The sequence below is a fragment of the Colossoma macropomum genome, unplaced genomic scaffold, assembly GCF_904425465.1.
Source record: "Colossoma macropomum unplaced genomic scaffold, Colossoma_macropomum, whole genome shotgun sequence".
Classification (NCBI taxonomy): domain Eukaryota; kingdom Metazoa; phylum Chordata; class Actinopteri; order Characiformes; family Serrasalmidae; genus Colossoma; species Colossoma macropomum.
In genome coordinates, this window is record NW_023494792.1 from 54,291,529 (window position 1) to 54,307,325 (window position 15,797).

General features: G+C 38.3%; 1 protein-coding gene across 1 annotated transcript; it reads left to right on the plus strand.

Moving 5' to 3' along the window:
- Positions 1-170: 170 nt before the first annotated feature.
- LOC118811216 (scavenger receptor cysteine-rich type 1 protein M130-like) lies at positions 171-14,331 on the plus strand. Its single transcript, XM_036575378.1, has 5 exons — positions 171-192; positions 11,486-11,560; positions 11,927-12,043; positions 13,371-13,640; positions 13,807-14,331. Exons 1-5 carry the CDS (start codon positions 171-173, stop codon positions 14,136-14,138), a joined length of 816 nt encoding a protein of 271 aa, XP_036431271.1. The 3' UTR covers positions 14,139-14,331.
- Positions 14,332-15,797: the final 1,466 nt, after the last annotated feature.

Consider the following 15,797-nt stretch of genomic DNA (forward strand, 5'->3'; position numbering starts at 1 on the left):
GGCTCTCAGGAGCCTAGCCTCTGCACAGACCCCAAATTTATGATACTGAAGGAATGCACTTAAGAGTATCTGGCCACACCGAGGGGTCTGCTCAGGGATTCGTGAGGTCTCAACAGTCCCCTCACCCAGAGTTGATTGGTGGTCCATGTTTGGCCTTTGTTTTAGGTAAGATGTCTCTCTTTGTGGGGGAAGGTGAGATGTATGGGTGTGAGAGAGAGGGAAAGGAATTTTCAAAAGTCACAATTTATCAGTATCCTAAAATTTACTTCAGTGATGTCCAAAGGTCTCTTCAGGATGTTTATAAAGGGGTGGCATGACGTTCCATTATGTTGCCCTTAAACTGTTAGTCAAAAGAAAAAGAAAGTCTTCAGACCTCTGGGTCAAAGTAGGTCTGTTCTGAGGGGAGCCACCCCCCCTACCCACTTCTGCACCAGGTTGCCAAAAAGGGGGGGGGGGCAAATGGGGGCTGTGAGACATGTCTTTAGCAGTCAGCCATAAATTTACTATTGGTCCTTCTAAACATCCTGCCGCAGACTCACTTTGCTCAAAAAGTTCTGATCCGTTTATGAATTAAAACAGCAAAGCACGCTACACTGTGCTTTGTTATTAGAAGTATTTTATTAAAAATTAAATGTAAATGTAAGTAAATGTAATTCGTTACTTACACCTCTAGTAATGGGCTAGTTTGGCTGGACAATTGACTGCTAGTACAGAAATACGCCTGTAAAAAGTGTATCAAAGGCTTTGAAGTCAAACATAATTATAGCCAGCAGCCCCTGTGTTCACTGTGTCCAGTATCTTTCTGTCACATACTGGCTACTATGAGAATCAAAATTAACCACACTGTTCTTGGAAAGGTAATTCGATTTGACGAGTTCATTCATTTTTAGTGGAACTATTTCTTATGAAAAAAGATATAAAGTATAGTATAACATACTACACAAGTATTATAGATGACTGTAAGACATATATTAAATAATATATAATATTATATAATAAATATAAATATTAAATTTTCACAGCTGCATGAGAACTCCCACTGTTTCACAGCTGCATGAGAATGCCCACTGTTTACTTTATTAGATGTTAACATATGAATACTGCTAAACTAATCTTCTATGCTCATCTTGTGTTTACCTGTTAGCATACTCACCTTTATCTACTGTGATACATTTGCTGTAAATACTTATCTTGACATGCTTGTAATGTCGATGTGTCATTTGGCCTTGTTACATTTTTACAAGAAAAGAAAGAAAAATAAATCAGAAAATTAAAGTAAAAGCCAGAAACAGAATTCTGGTTCTCCTGAAATTATTTGAGTAGATGCTTAGGATGACTAGGGGCATGGTACTTCCAGCAAGGCCAGCATAAATATTGCACTGATCTGGGACGTCAGATTAAGTTATAATGAGACAAACTGAGTAGATAAGATTTTCAAAGACTTACATTTATCTACACAGAGAATCAGGATGAATGGAAATTGATGCTCTTCTGATGATGTGAAACTCCTACTGGGTGCTCGAAGCCCTCAGATCAGCTGCAGTCGCTCTAATTCAGCAGCACAGAGTTCAAGATCCTGCAGGACCCTGGACAGCGTCCAGAACAGCGCTTATGAGGAGCTAATCACACACACACCTAAATAGCTCTACCACACACACCCGCACACACATCTAACCAACTGTACCACACACACACATGCTCACACACACACACACATGCACACACACACACACATCTAACTAGCTCTACTACACACACCCACACATACTGTACATCTAACAAGCTCTAAAACATACACTCTCACACACACCTAACCAGCTCTATTACACACCCGCAAATACACCTACTAGGCTATACCACACAAATTCTCATACACCACACACACCTTATCAGCACTAGTACAATCACCCTCACACATACCTAACCTGCTTAAAGACACACACACACACACACCTTATCAGCACTAGTACAATCATCCTCACGCCATACCTAGCCTGCTCAAACACACACACACACTAACAAGCGTTAATATGCATGCCCTCACACCTAGGTTGCTCTTAACTAATGATGTAAACCAACACAGTCATGAATCTCTACCTTGACATCCTCTGTCAGACCTTCCAAACATGAACAAATATCAGGTCACACTTAGGTGGCTGGAGGTTGAGCCATTTCAGCAGGTGCTTGGATTTCAAGAATTACTTATGTGTACGGTTGCTACCCAACTACTTACCTGCTATTGTGTTTTAGATACTCTTTTTACCAGCTGAGATGTCCCTCACTTTCTTGTCACTTTCTTCTACAACCCCAATTCCAAAGAAGTTGGGATGCTGTATAAAATGTAAATAAATGTAAATAAAAACAGAATGCAATCATTTGCAAATCACATAGACCTATATTATATTCATAGTAGAACATAGAACACATATCAGATGTTGAAAGTGAGACATTTTACCATTTTATGAAAAACATTAACTCATTTAGAACTTGATAGCAGCGACACATCACAAAAAAGTTGGGACAGGTGCAACAAAAGGCTGGAAAAGTAAGTGGTACTAGTAAAAATAGCAATTTGCAGCTAACTCACATGATTGGGTACAAAAAAAGCATTTTAGAGAGGCAGAGTCTCTCAGAAGCAAAGATGGGCAGAGGTTCACCAATCTGTGAAAAACTGCATCTAAAAATTGTGGAACAATTTCAGAAAAATGTTCCTCAACATCAAATTGCGAAGACTTTGGATATCCCACCACCTACAGAACAGAATATCATTAAAAGATTCAGAGAATCTGGAGAAATCCCTGTATGCAAGGGACAAGGATGACGGTCAATTTTGGATGCTCGTGATCTTCGGGCCCTCAGGCGGCACTGCATTGAAAACAGGCATGATTCTCTACCGGAAATCACTGCATGGGCTCAAGAACACTTCCAGAAATCATTGCCTGTGAACACAGTTCGCCATGCAATCCACAAATTAAAAGTTAAAGCTGGATCATGCAAAGATGAAGCCATACGTCAAACACGAACCAGAACGCCGCCATCTTCTCTGGGCCAAAGCTCAATAAAAATGGACTGAGGCAAAATGGAAAAATAAAATTTGAAATTATTTTTGGAAACCATGGACACCATGTGCTGAATTGGCCTGCCTGAAATCCAGGCCTTTCACCAACAGAAAACATTTGGCACATCATGAACCAAAAACCTGGCAAAAAAGACTCAGGACTGTTGAGCAGCTAGAATCCCACATCAGACAAGAATGGAACAACATTCCTCTCCCAAAACTCCAGCAATTGGTCTCCTCACTTCCCAGACGTTTACAGACTGTTACACAATGGTAGACGTGGTCCTATCTTTTTTGAGATGTGTTGTTGCCATCAAGTTCTAAATGAGTTAATGTTTTTCATGAAATGGTAAAATGTCTCACTTTCAACATCTGATATGTGTTCTATGTTCTACTGTGAATAAAATATGGGTCTATGTGATTTGCAAATCATTGCATTCTGTTTTTATTTACATCTATTTACATTTTACACAGGTAATAAATTCTTAAAGATGGTGGACTTCAATTGATTTCCAGATTATGAGCTGGAGAATGTTCAATTAGAGTGAGGTGGACCAGCAAATGCACTGAAACTTTTCATGACAATTGATCAATTGCAATCGGCTGATTATTTTAACCGACCAGACCGTTTTCTAATAACAGCTGTTTTAAATGATAAAAAAAAAAAACTCATACAGCAATGTAATTATCATTCTTCCCTTAATGTGTTGCCAATAGAATCACTGATGATTGAGAGGTTCTTGAGGAGAGAGTTTCTTGATATTATTAAACTGATAAGTGATCCAATTAAAGAAGCATTGATCAGACAGACTGAGCAGGAACTGATTAAAATGGATGACAACAAAATCAAATACTGTGTCTCAAATTTGGCATTCAGATCAGTTATTAGCAGTGTCATAAATCTTGGAAAACTCACAGAATTTCAGGTTTGTATGTTAAATAAGTTTGGAAATGCACCCACCTACTCACACAGCTTTAGGCCTGCGTTATTAAAAAAATTTATTAGCTTGATAAATAGGATGATTAAAAAGTATAACTGGTGAAAGCTAATCACAGATGAGTCACAGATGTTACAAGTTGACACAACTTTTTCATTCATTTGTAAAAAGAGGTTTACCAAATGATCCAGCTCAAAATGGATTGCCAAGATCATCCAACATCTGTAGAGCTGGAATCCTCACTGACCAGAGTGTCCACTTTTGGCTACACACTGCTCAAGCTGAGCAAGTATTTACAGAGTACCCAGATATTTCAGTTTTATTGTCAATCATAACCACCAACCTTTCCATGATGCAATAATTCATCTTATTAAAATCACTAAAAGACATTAACAACATCATAAAAGTATACCAGAGATTTCATTTGTAAAACTTTATTAAATGCCAACTTGGTCAAAACCATGGATCAAAGTGTGATTGGAACAAATGAACAAAAGAGAAAATAAATAAATAAATAATATTCTTGAAAAAATATTTTACCTAGGTTCAAGCCTTTTTACTGTATCTGAACACACCTCACTACCTTCTGAGAACACAGTCAGCTTGAAGATTTTACTCAACAGTGTCTGTGATGACTGATAAAGCAGCGGACAGACCAGCCACTTTATGAAGACCTTCTGCTGAACCCTCTGCTCTGCACTGTAGGCACTAAGAAGAGGACTCACACACAAGCCCTGCAGCCAAGAAGACTATTGCAGCAAGATGAAAGCACAGGTTCTTCCATGATACCTACATATAAAATAAAAGCAAAGTTTTCTATTCTGATGTTCAAACTCTTTGTTAAAGTTTAATAAGCAACATTTACTGAAGTCGATCACTACTTTACTAAAATTTTAAAAGGTTCCATCCTTCTGATTATTTTCTGCATTAAAGAAGATAAACTCATTTGTGTCATGAAGTCAGTTATAGTTCTTATGCAGCATTGCTTCAAAATACAAATATTTCATAAAGCTTAGTCTATCAGGGCCTAGATGAGATTAAACCTTCCCAGGTTTTGCTGGGAATAATAATAATAATAATAATAATAATAATAAACAAAAAAAACAACAACAAAAAAACATTGGTTAATAACAGCAGATTATTTTGGTTGAGGGTTTCAGCTGCAACTCTGAAGGTTGCACTCTGAATTTTGAATATCACAATGTCACAATTAGTCATTAAAGCAAAACAATATTTCATCTAGTCTAATGTCCTGATGGACTGAGTTTGATGTGGATCACCAGTCAATACTGATTAATAAGCAGATTTATAATCCACTAGACAGCCGTGATCTGCTTCACAGTCAAATGAATGACTTACAGATTGGTTTGGTAATTTTAATAAGATATACCTTTACATACAGCTCAGGAAAAGGTATCTTTCAGTGTGACCACTTGTTCTGTAGTCACAGCTGTGGTGGTCCAAGAAGGAGCCAATCGAGGCAGATCTCTGACAGCTGCTGTTGCATCTTTCAGACCCTCTGATGCCAGAATCAGCCCCTCAATTTGGTTTCTTCTGCAACTAGTGAACATGAGAGCACATCACACATATTATTTGCTTAAACTCTATTTAGAAATGCTTCCAAAGTGCTTAATTAAATGATGTAGTCTACTGTTCTTGTTCATACTTAGACAAATTTACATACCTCAGTCATCTTCTGCTCTGAATGTAACTGTTCCTGAGCATAGAAAGTAAATTTTATTTATATAAAACATTTTCAAACACACTAAAAATATCAAATTCTAAAACATAAGATTCAAAAGTAAGAAAAGTACAGAAGTGAATCAAAGGTGCAAGAGAACAGGAATGTCTAAATACAGATCAAGTTGGGATAAATTGGAAATCTTCTGGGAGTTACTTCCAGCTATAGCTGGTGGTTTAGTACATCCTCACCACATTTGGTTTATGACTGTAGGAGGTACAAGCTCAGTGGATTTCAACTCCAGTCCAAGAAAACCAACTGTCCTGTAAAGTTTCAACCATTTCCTGCCCCAACACACCTGACCCAGCTTATCAGCCAATTATCAAGCCCCTCATGAGTTGGGTTAAGTCAGCTGGGGGACGAGAGTACATAAAGCTCTTCAGGACAGTGGGTCCCAACACTGGAGTTGAAAACACTTGTAGTAACTGACTAGTTCAGTTAGTGTTATATTCAGTATATGTATTTTGGCCCAAAGCCAATGAGTGTTTTGTGCAGAATGTGGCAGCACTTTAAACTGGCAACCAGTTTAAGGGTCTGATAATTAGAGTAATGAGCTGGTTGTCTTTTTTGGAAGCCTAGTGATACATCAGAAATGGATCACTAATTTAGTTGTCATATTTATTCTACCTAAAGTTTATGTGCTTTATGAAAACAGGTCAATGAAATGGAGAGAAAGGAAACTCATCTGAGAAAATGAATCTCTGTATGGTTAGATGTTTTAAAAGATTACCTCTTGTTAACTCAGTCTGGAGAATTTCATTGCCTTGTTCCCACAGACGACAGACGACTGACAGACAATAGAGTAATCTGTCCTAAAAGCCTGAGGAGCTTTTTCCAGCATTACACAGACACTGGCCTCGTGCTCTGTTATCTGTTTTACAGTGACACTGCTGTGCACCAGCTTTCCCTCTTTGGCTTCAGCAACATGAATACATCTCTCTTCGTTGTTAGGGTGAAAAGACCACATTATGCTTTTCATTGTAATCAAAATGTATATTAAGTCATGCTGCTTTCCCTGCTTGGTCTGTTATTCCTGATTTGTTACAGAATTTCATTTTGAACTTTTTTTTTGGTTATTTCTACATCATAAATTCTTGTACATTTATTTTTGTAGTCCTGTGCCATTACATCTATAGAGCATTAATGTAGATAGAGTTGCAGGTACTTGATGGTGAAACTGAAGTGAAGATGAAATAAAAGTGGATTTATTTATTTATTTATTTATTTATTGATTTATGGGAGAGCACTGAAGTCATATTAGGACACCAGCAGTGACCTCAGCTGATCAGTTAAGTGAAAATGCACTTCACAGCTTTAATCTCTTTTTTTACTACATTGACTGATTATTAATCCTCTGCTGCCACCTTGTGGACAATAAAATGTATTACACTGTCTTAAAACAATGTTTCTCTAAGAGCTAAACTGTAATTATGTGTGTACAAATGATAAACTAAAGGATTGTGATAAAAGTGTATTGAATTGTGATGAAAAATACATTATATATACTAAATTATATTATATTCTTTATTTTTCACTTATGATCATGATTTTGTTATATTGTGCTTTCTAAATTTGCAAAATCATTGAAATGCAGCACATTCCTTAATTCAAATCTGTAAAATAAAACCAATGATTGAATGATTGCATTTGTTTATTGTAAACTGTTCTGAGTGATAAATTAATATTTCTTTTCATCTGTATTTTAACGCAGAGTAGTGTGTGTGTGTAGTGTGTGTGTGTGTGCGTTATTTATCAATATGTTTGAATGATCAGTGTTCATAAGTTGTTTATCAGTGTGTGAGTGTATGAGTAGTTTATTATTGTGTGTGAGAGAGAGAGAGAGAGAGAGAGAGAGAGAGAGAGAGAGAGAGAGAGAGAATGTGTGTAGTTTATTAGTGTAGTACATGTATGTGTGTGTGTGTGTGTGTGTGCGATGTTTATTTGTGTGTGTTTGTGTGTGTGTGTGTGTGTGTGTGTGTGTGTGTGTGTGTGTGTGTGTGATGTTTATTTGTGTGTGTTTGTGTGTGTGTCTGTGTGTGTGTGTGTGATGTTTATTTGTGTGTTTGTGTGTGTGTGTGTGTGTGTGTGTGTGTGTGTGTGAGATGGTTATCAGTGTGTGGATCAGCTCTCTGCAGGTGCAGCATTAATGCTGTATTACGCTGGAGTGTTTCCTCTCTCTGAAGTCAGTCTCCTGTATGTTGGTGTGTTTCTCACCACACTGCTGCGAGCGTCTCTCCTCACACACACACCTCTAGAGACGGAGGTGGAGTTCTGTTCATCAGTGCTGACGCTCTTTTGATAAATATGGAGAAAGAAAAAAATGGCTCCTCTGATTTGTCACTGAAAATGTTTGATGATTTCCTCTCCTCTTTCTAATAAGGTCATAGTGAGTGTGATTGGCGGCTGTGGGGAGCCTCTCTCTCTCTCTCTCTCTCTATCAGTTTCTTCAGTCTCTCTGGGGGAGTGAAGGTGAAGCTTGTTCTGCTGCTGAGTTGAACAGACTGTGTGCAGGTCAGAGGGAGATGGACAGCTGTGTGGCTCTCATTCTTCTGTCCTCCACAATCACACTCACCGCAGCTGGTAAGGACACACTTTATCAGTTTAATATATAAATAAATTCACTTACCTGGAATGAAAAGAACAGCATGTTTTTAGCAGAATGTTTTGTTTAATATGTTGTAATTTTTTGTTGTAATTGGATCATAAATCATACAACCATTTTTAAAATTATCATATCATATTAAAACCAATCATTTCACTGTAAGTCCTGTTTCAGTGAGTGGCTCATTCACTCTGTATTAAAGTGTTACAAAAAAGTTACAAGGATTTCAAAATAATTTTTATGATCATTAACTTATCATTCTCATTTAATCTCTCTTTCTCTCTCTGTCTTTCCCTCTCTCCCTCTCTCTCTCTTTCCCTCTCTCTCTCTCTCTCTCTCTCTCTCTCTCTCTCTCTCCCTGTTGTACAGACAGTGTGAGGTTGGTGGGTGGTGAGAGTCGCTGTGCTGGGAGAGTGGAGGTTAATGATGATGGACAGTGGAAATAGAGTGTGTATGTATGGGTGGGATATGACTGATGCTGCAGTGGTGTGTAGAGAGCTGGGCTGTATGAACGCTCTACGCATCAGTTAGTTTTAGATCAGAATCAGGATTTAGTGGGATGAAGGCAGACTGTAGTGGATCAGAGTCTTCACTGAAGAACTGTATTGATGTTTTGTATGGTTGTGGTACAGAAGGTGCTGGAGTCATCTGTTCAGGTAAGTTGTGTTTTATATTAATATGATTTTAATATTCAGCACTCTATGTGAGATTACTAGTTTACTTCAGGGTTGGCAGGGTTACTTTAAAAATGTATTCTGTTATCAGATTACTGATTACCTGTTAAAAATGTAAGTGTATCCTAATCCAAAGGATTTATATTTTAAAATAATTTGATTACCCTTTGTTACTTTTGGATTACTTCTCTTTAATAAAAGATGTTTAATTTAATAAAGATAAAAATACAGCAAAACAAAAAGAAATAACAGCAACAAACAAGAATAAAGAATTTAATGTAAGATCAGATCAGATCAGTCAGATACTGTAGAATCTGGAGGTGTGGAAATCCAGAGTAAACTCGTCAGATTATCTTCAGGAAAACACTGCAGATCTCAGCCCTACCAATGAATATAACACAGGAGGAGAGCGGAGCACAACCTACCACATTTCGTTTTCTGTTAAATAATTTTAACAATAGTGACACATACATCTCTGCTACAGACAAACTTTATAGCGCCTACCATTCATGTACAATTCCACCAAAAATGACAGGAAGCACAATGTTACAGTTTATACCATGAGTGGGTTAACTGTAACAGACAGAGGGTCAGTTGCTAGAAAAGTCTGATGAATTAGTGCAAACAAAGTTACTTCAATATAATTCTATGTTGTAAGAAACAAATATATTTTCCAACCAAACTACATTATACATTATCTCCCTACATTATACATTATCTCCCTATAAGACAGACAGACAGACAGCTCAATCGATAGATACACTCACATCAAATTACATATGAAAACTGACATGACACTATGTGTCAATGACAAATGTATTTTTTGTCCAGTGCAGAACAGCAAATACAAACATCACACATCAGTAAAATATGGAACATTGTTTCTGAATAAATACAGCTTTACCAGTTGTTAATGCCAATTTTATTAATATCCTTATTTAAAACCAAAATACTGACATCTGAAAGACTTATAAAGTAGAAGAAAATCTCTGTTTTTAGATGATTTCTCTTTTTCATCTTAAAGTCCTTGTAAACATATGGAATGGACAAAAATCACTTCATTTCTCTTTGTTTACTAAAGGTGGCTTAGTTGTAACACTGTGTAACAACTAACCCCGCAGTATGGGGGCTGTACTTAAACCTATCCAGCACTTGCTGTGAGCTAATCTAATGCTTCATAATGGCGCTATATTGTTGGCAACAAGATGGCGATTAAAGTAATATGAGGTTAGACTTTGTGATTTACCCAAACAGCTCAGCAACCGAAAAAAACTTGTGTTGAAAAAATTACTTACATACCCTGAAAACACTGTTTGGCACAGATCTCTTTAAAACACTGGCAAATCGCTGTGAGTTATATGTTAATGTGTTAATGTGGCCAGAAGCACGTGCTGCTTGACCTCATATAACAATATAAAGAGTCAGTGTTAAATTGAGCCCCGTGTTAGGTTGTTACCTGTGCTCCCTGCTTAATAATAACTTCAAAAATTGGCTGAACGAAAAACTGTAAACTGCTGCTGTGAGGGGGGATTCTTCAGAACTCTCTCCTGGCAGTGGGACCCCCCCACTTCCCCCAAATTAAAAACTCTTTAAATCTACATGACTTATGTGACATATTCATCATTAAAATAATGAATTTCGGTGAAAGACGATGAGTTTGCTTTGAATGTAATCCTGCTGGTAATCACTCTGTTTTTATGTACCTGTAATCTGATTACTGTCTTTTTAACGGATTAGTTTCCTTTTTGTATCCTGATTACGTAACGACGTTAAATGTATTCCGTCACGACCCAACCCTGATTTACTTAATGATTTACTTAATGATTACTTGATGATATGTCACAATAAGAGACCACATCGTGGTTGGTTGTTTTGATGTAGTGCTCATTATTCCTAAAAATCTGTAAAATGACTTAAAATGTTAATATCAAAACACTCTTACATGTAAAATATTTTCTCACAAAAACATGAACTGTTAATAGTTTAATTTGATATTCATGATGTTTCTAAAATTCAAATAAACAGGTGACAAACCCAGATTTACTGATGGTCCTCATGAATGTTCTGGAAGACTAGAAATACCTAAAAGGAATGAATGGGCCACAGTGTGTGATGCTGACTTTGACCAGAAGGATGCGCAGGTTGTGTGTCGAGAGCTGGGCTGTGGGCTTCCTGTGGAGGTGCTGGGAGCAGCTGCTTTTGGCAGAGGGGAGGGTCAGGTGTGGTCAGAGGAGCTTCAGTGTCGAGGGAATGAATCTGAGATTTACTCCTGTACAAAAAATGCAAGCAAAAACATCTGCACCCATGACAACGACGTGGGACTGACATTTACTGGTTAAGTACCAGTAATTAATCTGTTAATTAATTAAGACTGCAATTCAGTATGTGTGAAATTATATGAGCAGTAAGTATTCGTTCATCCTCAAGCTGGCAAGTTGCTGTACGTCATTAAACTCTCAGCTCTGTGTTCAGGTCACACTCAGGCTCGGCTGGTGAGCAGCTCTGACTCTTCTAACTGTTCTGGTCGAGTGGAGCTCCAGTACCTCAGTGAGTGGGGCACAGTGTGTGATATAAGCTGGAATATGAGAGCTGCCAGTGTCCTCTGTGGTCAGCTGAAGTGTGGGAGTGCTGTGGCTGTGTTGGGGTCAGACTGGTTTGGGGAGGGGAGTGGCCAGATCTGGGCTGATGTGTTTGATTGTCAGGGGAACGAAACACACCTGTCAAAATGTCCCATTTCATCATGGAATCGAGCTGCATGCTCTCATGAACAGGATGCTGGAGTCATCTGCAGTGGTGAGTGGCTCCTAATGTATTTCACAAAAACTCTGCCATTCTAAAAAAAATGTTTGACTAGGTCTGTCGCATCTTTAGTCAAAAAGAAAATATGTACGTTATTGTGTTATTCCTCTCCAGGTTCCTCTCTGGCATTTCATGAGGGGCGAGTGCGGTTGTCTGGAGGGATGGAGTGTGAGGGAGAGGTGGAGGTTTACTTCATGCAGGACTGGAGGAGAGTTCTGCTGGACTCCTGTAGTGAGTCTGAGGCCTCTGTGGTCTGCAGACAGCTGGGCTGTGGCTCTGTGATCAGCTTCTCCAGCTCCTCTACATCCAGTCCTGATCACAGTTACATGTGTGTGACGGGTTTCAATTGTTCTGGGAGTGAAGCTCATCTGTTTACCAAACATTCTAGTAGTGACTGTTTTGACAGTGACAAGTTTAGCTAATTTTGAGCAGGATTTAAAAATGCTAGCCAGCACATGAAAAGCAAACACAGCTTTGAACCGTTGTAAACACATAAAATCCAACATTTCTCACTAAAACACATAAAAGTTTATTTAATTGTAGAAAATATGTCTTTTGGTAGTGACCATTTTTAAGATTATTTAATGATTTTCAGACTTCGGGACACTTCAAAACAATGAGACCTAAATGTTCACCATGTGATCATGAGGGACAGGGATGCAGCCTCACTTCCTGCTCTAAAATGCAGGAGTGTGGCTAAATTAAGGCTCCGCCTACGGACTAGAGCTCTTTTTGTTTTGGTAGTGAATATTCTTTCGTATTTTTGGAAAAAAGCTTTTTTCCTTTAAAAAATTTAACTCATGATAGATCTAAATATCTTAACTTCCCTTAAAAGGAAATCAGTAAAATTTATTTTTGAAAGTATCATCTCTACAAGTGTAAACATAAGGATTAGAGTTTAGGACAGACACTTCCCAATAGAAAGTACCCCATAAATTTGTGTAGATTTTGTATATAATTAGCGGATTATCATCTCTAATACTGCATTGGGTTTGGATAGATCAAAGCATAATACTTGTTATTATGTATTGTCTGAATACTTAATTGTTTTTTAAACAGTCTTTTTACTGTGGGACTGCAGTTAATTCAGTAGATTGGTCCATGTATTATAGTGCAATGAAATATTAATATCTCATGTAATATTACCAAGCACATTTAATATGAGTTATTCAAAAAGTAATGAAATTTTGCTGAACTTATAGTACAACATAATAAGGATTTGCATTGATCATTCCTATAAAAATAATCCCTGAAGTAGAATTAATAATAATATATACATACTGCAAACATGGTCATTTGTATATAATGTCATGTAGGCAATTAATTATTCATTAATCTCTATATTTTGTAAATCTTACTAACAATAACCTGATTTCACAGAATTCTTTTCTGTTTAAATGTTTTCATCACATTGCCATGATATCAGGGCAGCCTCTCCACACTCACTCAGAAATGTGTGTGTGTGTGTGTGTGTGTGTGTGTGTGTGTGTGTGTGTAGGTAAGTTTAATCCAGCTCACAGCTCCATCAGGCTGGTTGGTTCTGGGGGAGGCTGTGCAGGAAGGCTGGAGGTTTTCCACAGAGGATCATGGGGGACAGTGTGTGATGACTTGTGGGATATTAAGGATGTGCAGGTGGTCTGCAGACAGCTGCAGTGTGGAGTGGCCCTCAGTGCTCCGGTACCAGCCTGGTTTGGACCTGCAACTGGACCCATATGGCTGAATGAGGTGGAGTGTGAGGGGAACGAGACGTCCATGTGGAACTGCAGATTTCAGCAGTGTGGAGAGGATGAATGTGGACACAAGGAGGATGTAGGAGTCGTGTGTTCAGGTAAAGTGAAATTATTGTTTCCAGAAGCTGCAGGTTTTAATGAACTTTCTCAAAGAATTCTAGATACTGGATGAATTAATAAATGAAGAATTCCTTACTATACCAAAAATGTTCTTTAAAAACTGGGGGTTGGGAATTAGACTTAATTTGATCTTTCTCCCACCAGAGTTTAAAGAGATCAGACTCACTAAGGGCTGTGAGAGGAATCTGGAAGTGTTCTACAATGGAACCTGGGGTAATGTGTGTGTAAATGGGATGGATGAAGAAACAATAAGTCTCATCTGTCAGGAGCTGAACTGTGGAAGATCTGGCAGTGACAGGGCTACCAAAGCAAGAGTGGAATCAGCTCCTAACTGGCTGGACAATCTGAAATGTAGGAGTCATGACTCCACTCTGTGGCATTGTCCATCTTCACCCTGGAGACAGAACTACTGTGATAAAAACAGTGAGGTGGCTCAAATTACCTGCTTAGGTAGGGAGTTTATAGTAGTTTTGTAGGATGACATGAATAGAATGTCAAAAAGTTTTTTTGGTATTTTGCCACCAGACCAAATCAATCAACAGAGCTAAATGTTCAAGAGAAATAAATCTTTAAGCAAAATCTTTGTGTAACAGCTCAATGATTAATGAATTATCTTAATATACTCACAGAAGAGAAAAATGATTGTGTGTTACGAAGCCACCTGAAATGTTCTTCATCTCCTCATCACAGACAGTGCTCAAGTAAGAACTGCAAACTTATATGGATGATATTTCATTAACTAGAGCAGAACATTAATCACACTCATGTTACAAACATCATTTTGCTTCTTCATTCAAACATTCATGACCTTTTAATCAGTACATTTACAAAGACTGAAAAACTATGTTGTAATTTAAAGCTCTACTGTCATTAATTCTGTGATGAGTCTTGTTTGTCAGTGTTTCTGTGTCTCCTCATGTGTGATGTGTGTTATGTAGATCGCCTGCCTCTCAGGCTGATGGGAGGAAATGGAATCTGCTCTGGGAGGCTGGAGGTGTATCATAATAAAATATGGGGCTCCGTCTGTGCTGAACTGTGGGACATCAGGGATGCTCAGGTGGTCTGCAGGCAGCTGGGTTGTGGGCCGGCGCTGAGTGCTGATGGGAGTGCTGTCTTTGGTGCTGGTGAAGGGTCTATTTGGCTGAACAGAGTAAAGTGTAGAGGGCATGAGATTCACCTGTGGGACTGTCCTCATTCCCTGAAGAACCACACTGACTGCTCTCACAGTCAGGATGCTGGAGTCACCTGTGCAGGTCAGAGGAGCTTCTGGATTTTGGAGTTTCTGATTCCAAAGGAATCAGTTTTATCCCAGTGTTAATAATCTCCAGGCCTGCGTTAAAAGTGAATTTGCTAATGTTGTCTAAAGCTACTTTGGCATTTGCACTTCTTTACCTGTAACATTAAAATCAGGCTACTGAGCTCCAATTTTGGTCAGTATTTAGGTTTTGTGCTTTGTTGGTTGCTTATTTTTATGTTCTGTTTCCGTATTTACAGACATATCTGTACCTTCTACTACTACACCCACAACAAAAACCACCACCTCCATCACCACAGGTACTTTTTTTTCACAGCTATTTTTTGGTCATTTTTTAATTGTTTCTAAATAGATTGTTCAGTGATCTAGACATTTTCTATGCTATATTTTTATTTTCAGTTGGTGAGTCAGTAAAGAGCATTCCTCTAGAAACTGTTCCAGCTGCAGTTCCGTCCATCTATCCAGTGCCTCTCCTGGTTCTGGGAGCGGTGCTCTTCCTGGCCTTAGTGCTTCTGGTTGTGCTGTTTTACCAGAACAGAGTGCTCAGGAGAGGTAGAGAGATTCAGAGATCATCTACAATCCACTTTCTGTACATTCTCTAAACATCATTAGTCCTTCAGTCTGTCATCAGTCTTCTCTTCTACTGAACTGGCTCCATGTTTCTCTCTGTCTCCCTCACAGTGCTCTCTAAGAGGAGGCGTAAGACTCTGACTGAGGCAGTCTATGAGGAGATCGACCGCAGATACGTCACTAAAACAAATGACTCAACTCAAAGAGGTGAGTGATATATGACTGTTCTACGTGAAGGTTATTATATTAAAGTATATTTACATTAAACATAACAGGAGACACACAGCTGTACCTGTTCACTCTCAGTGAT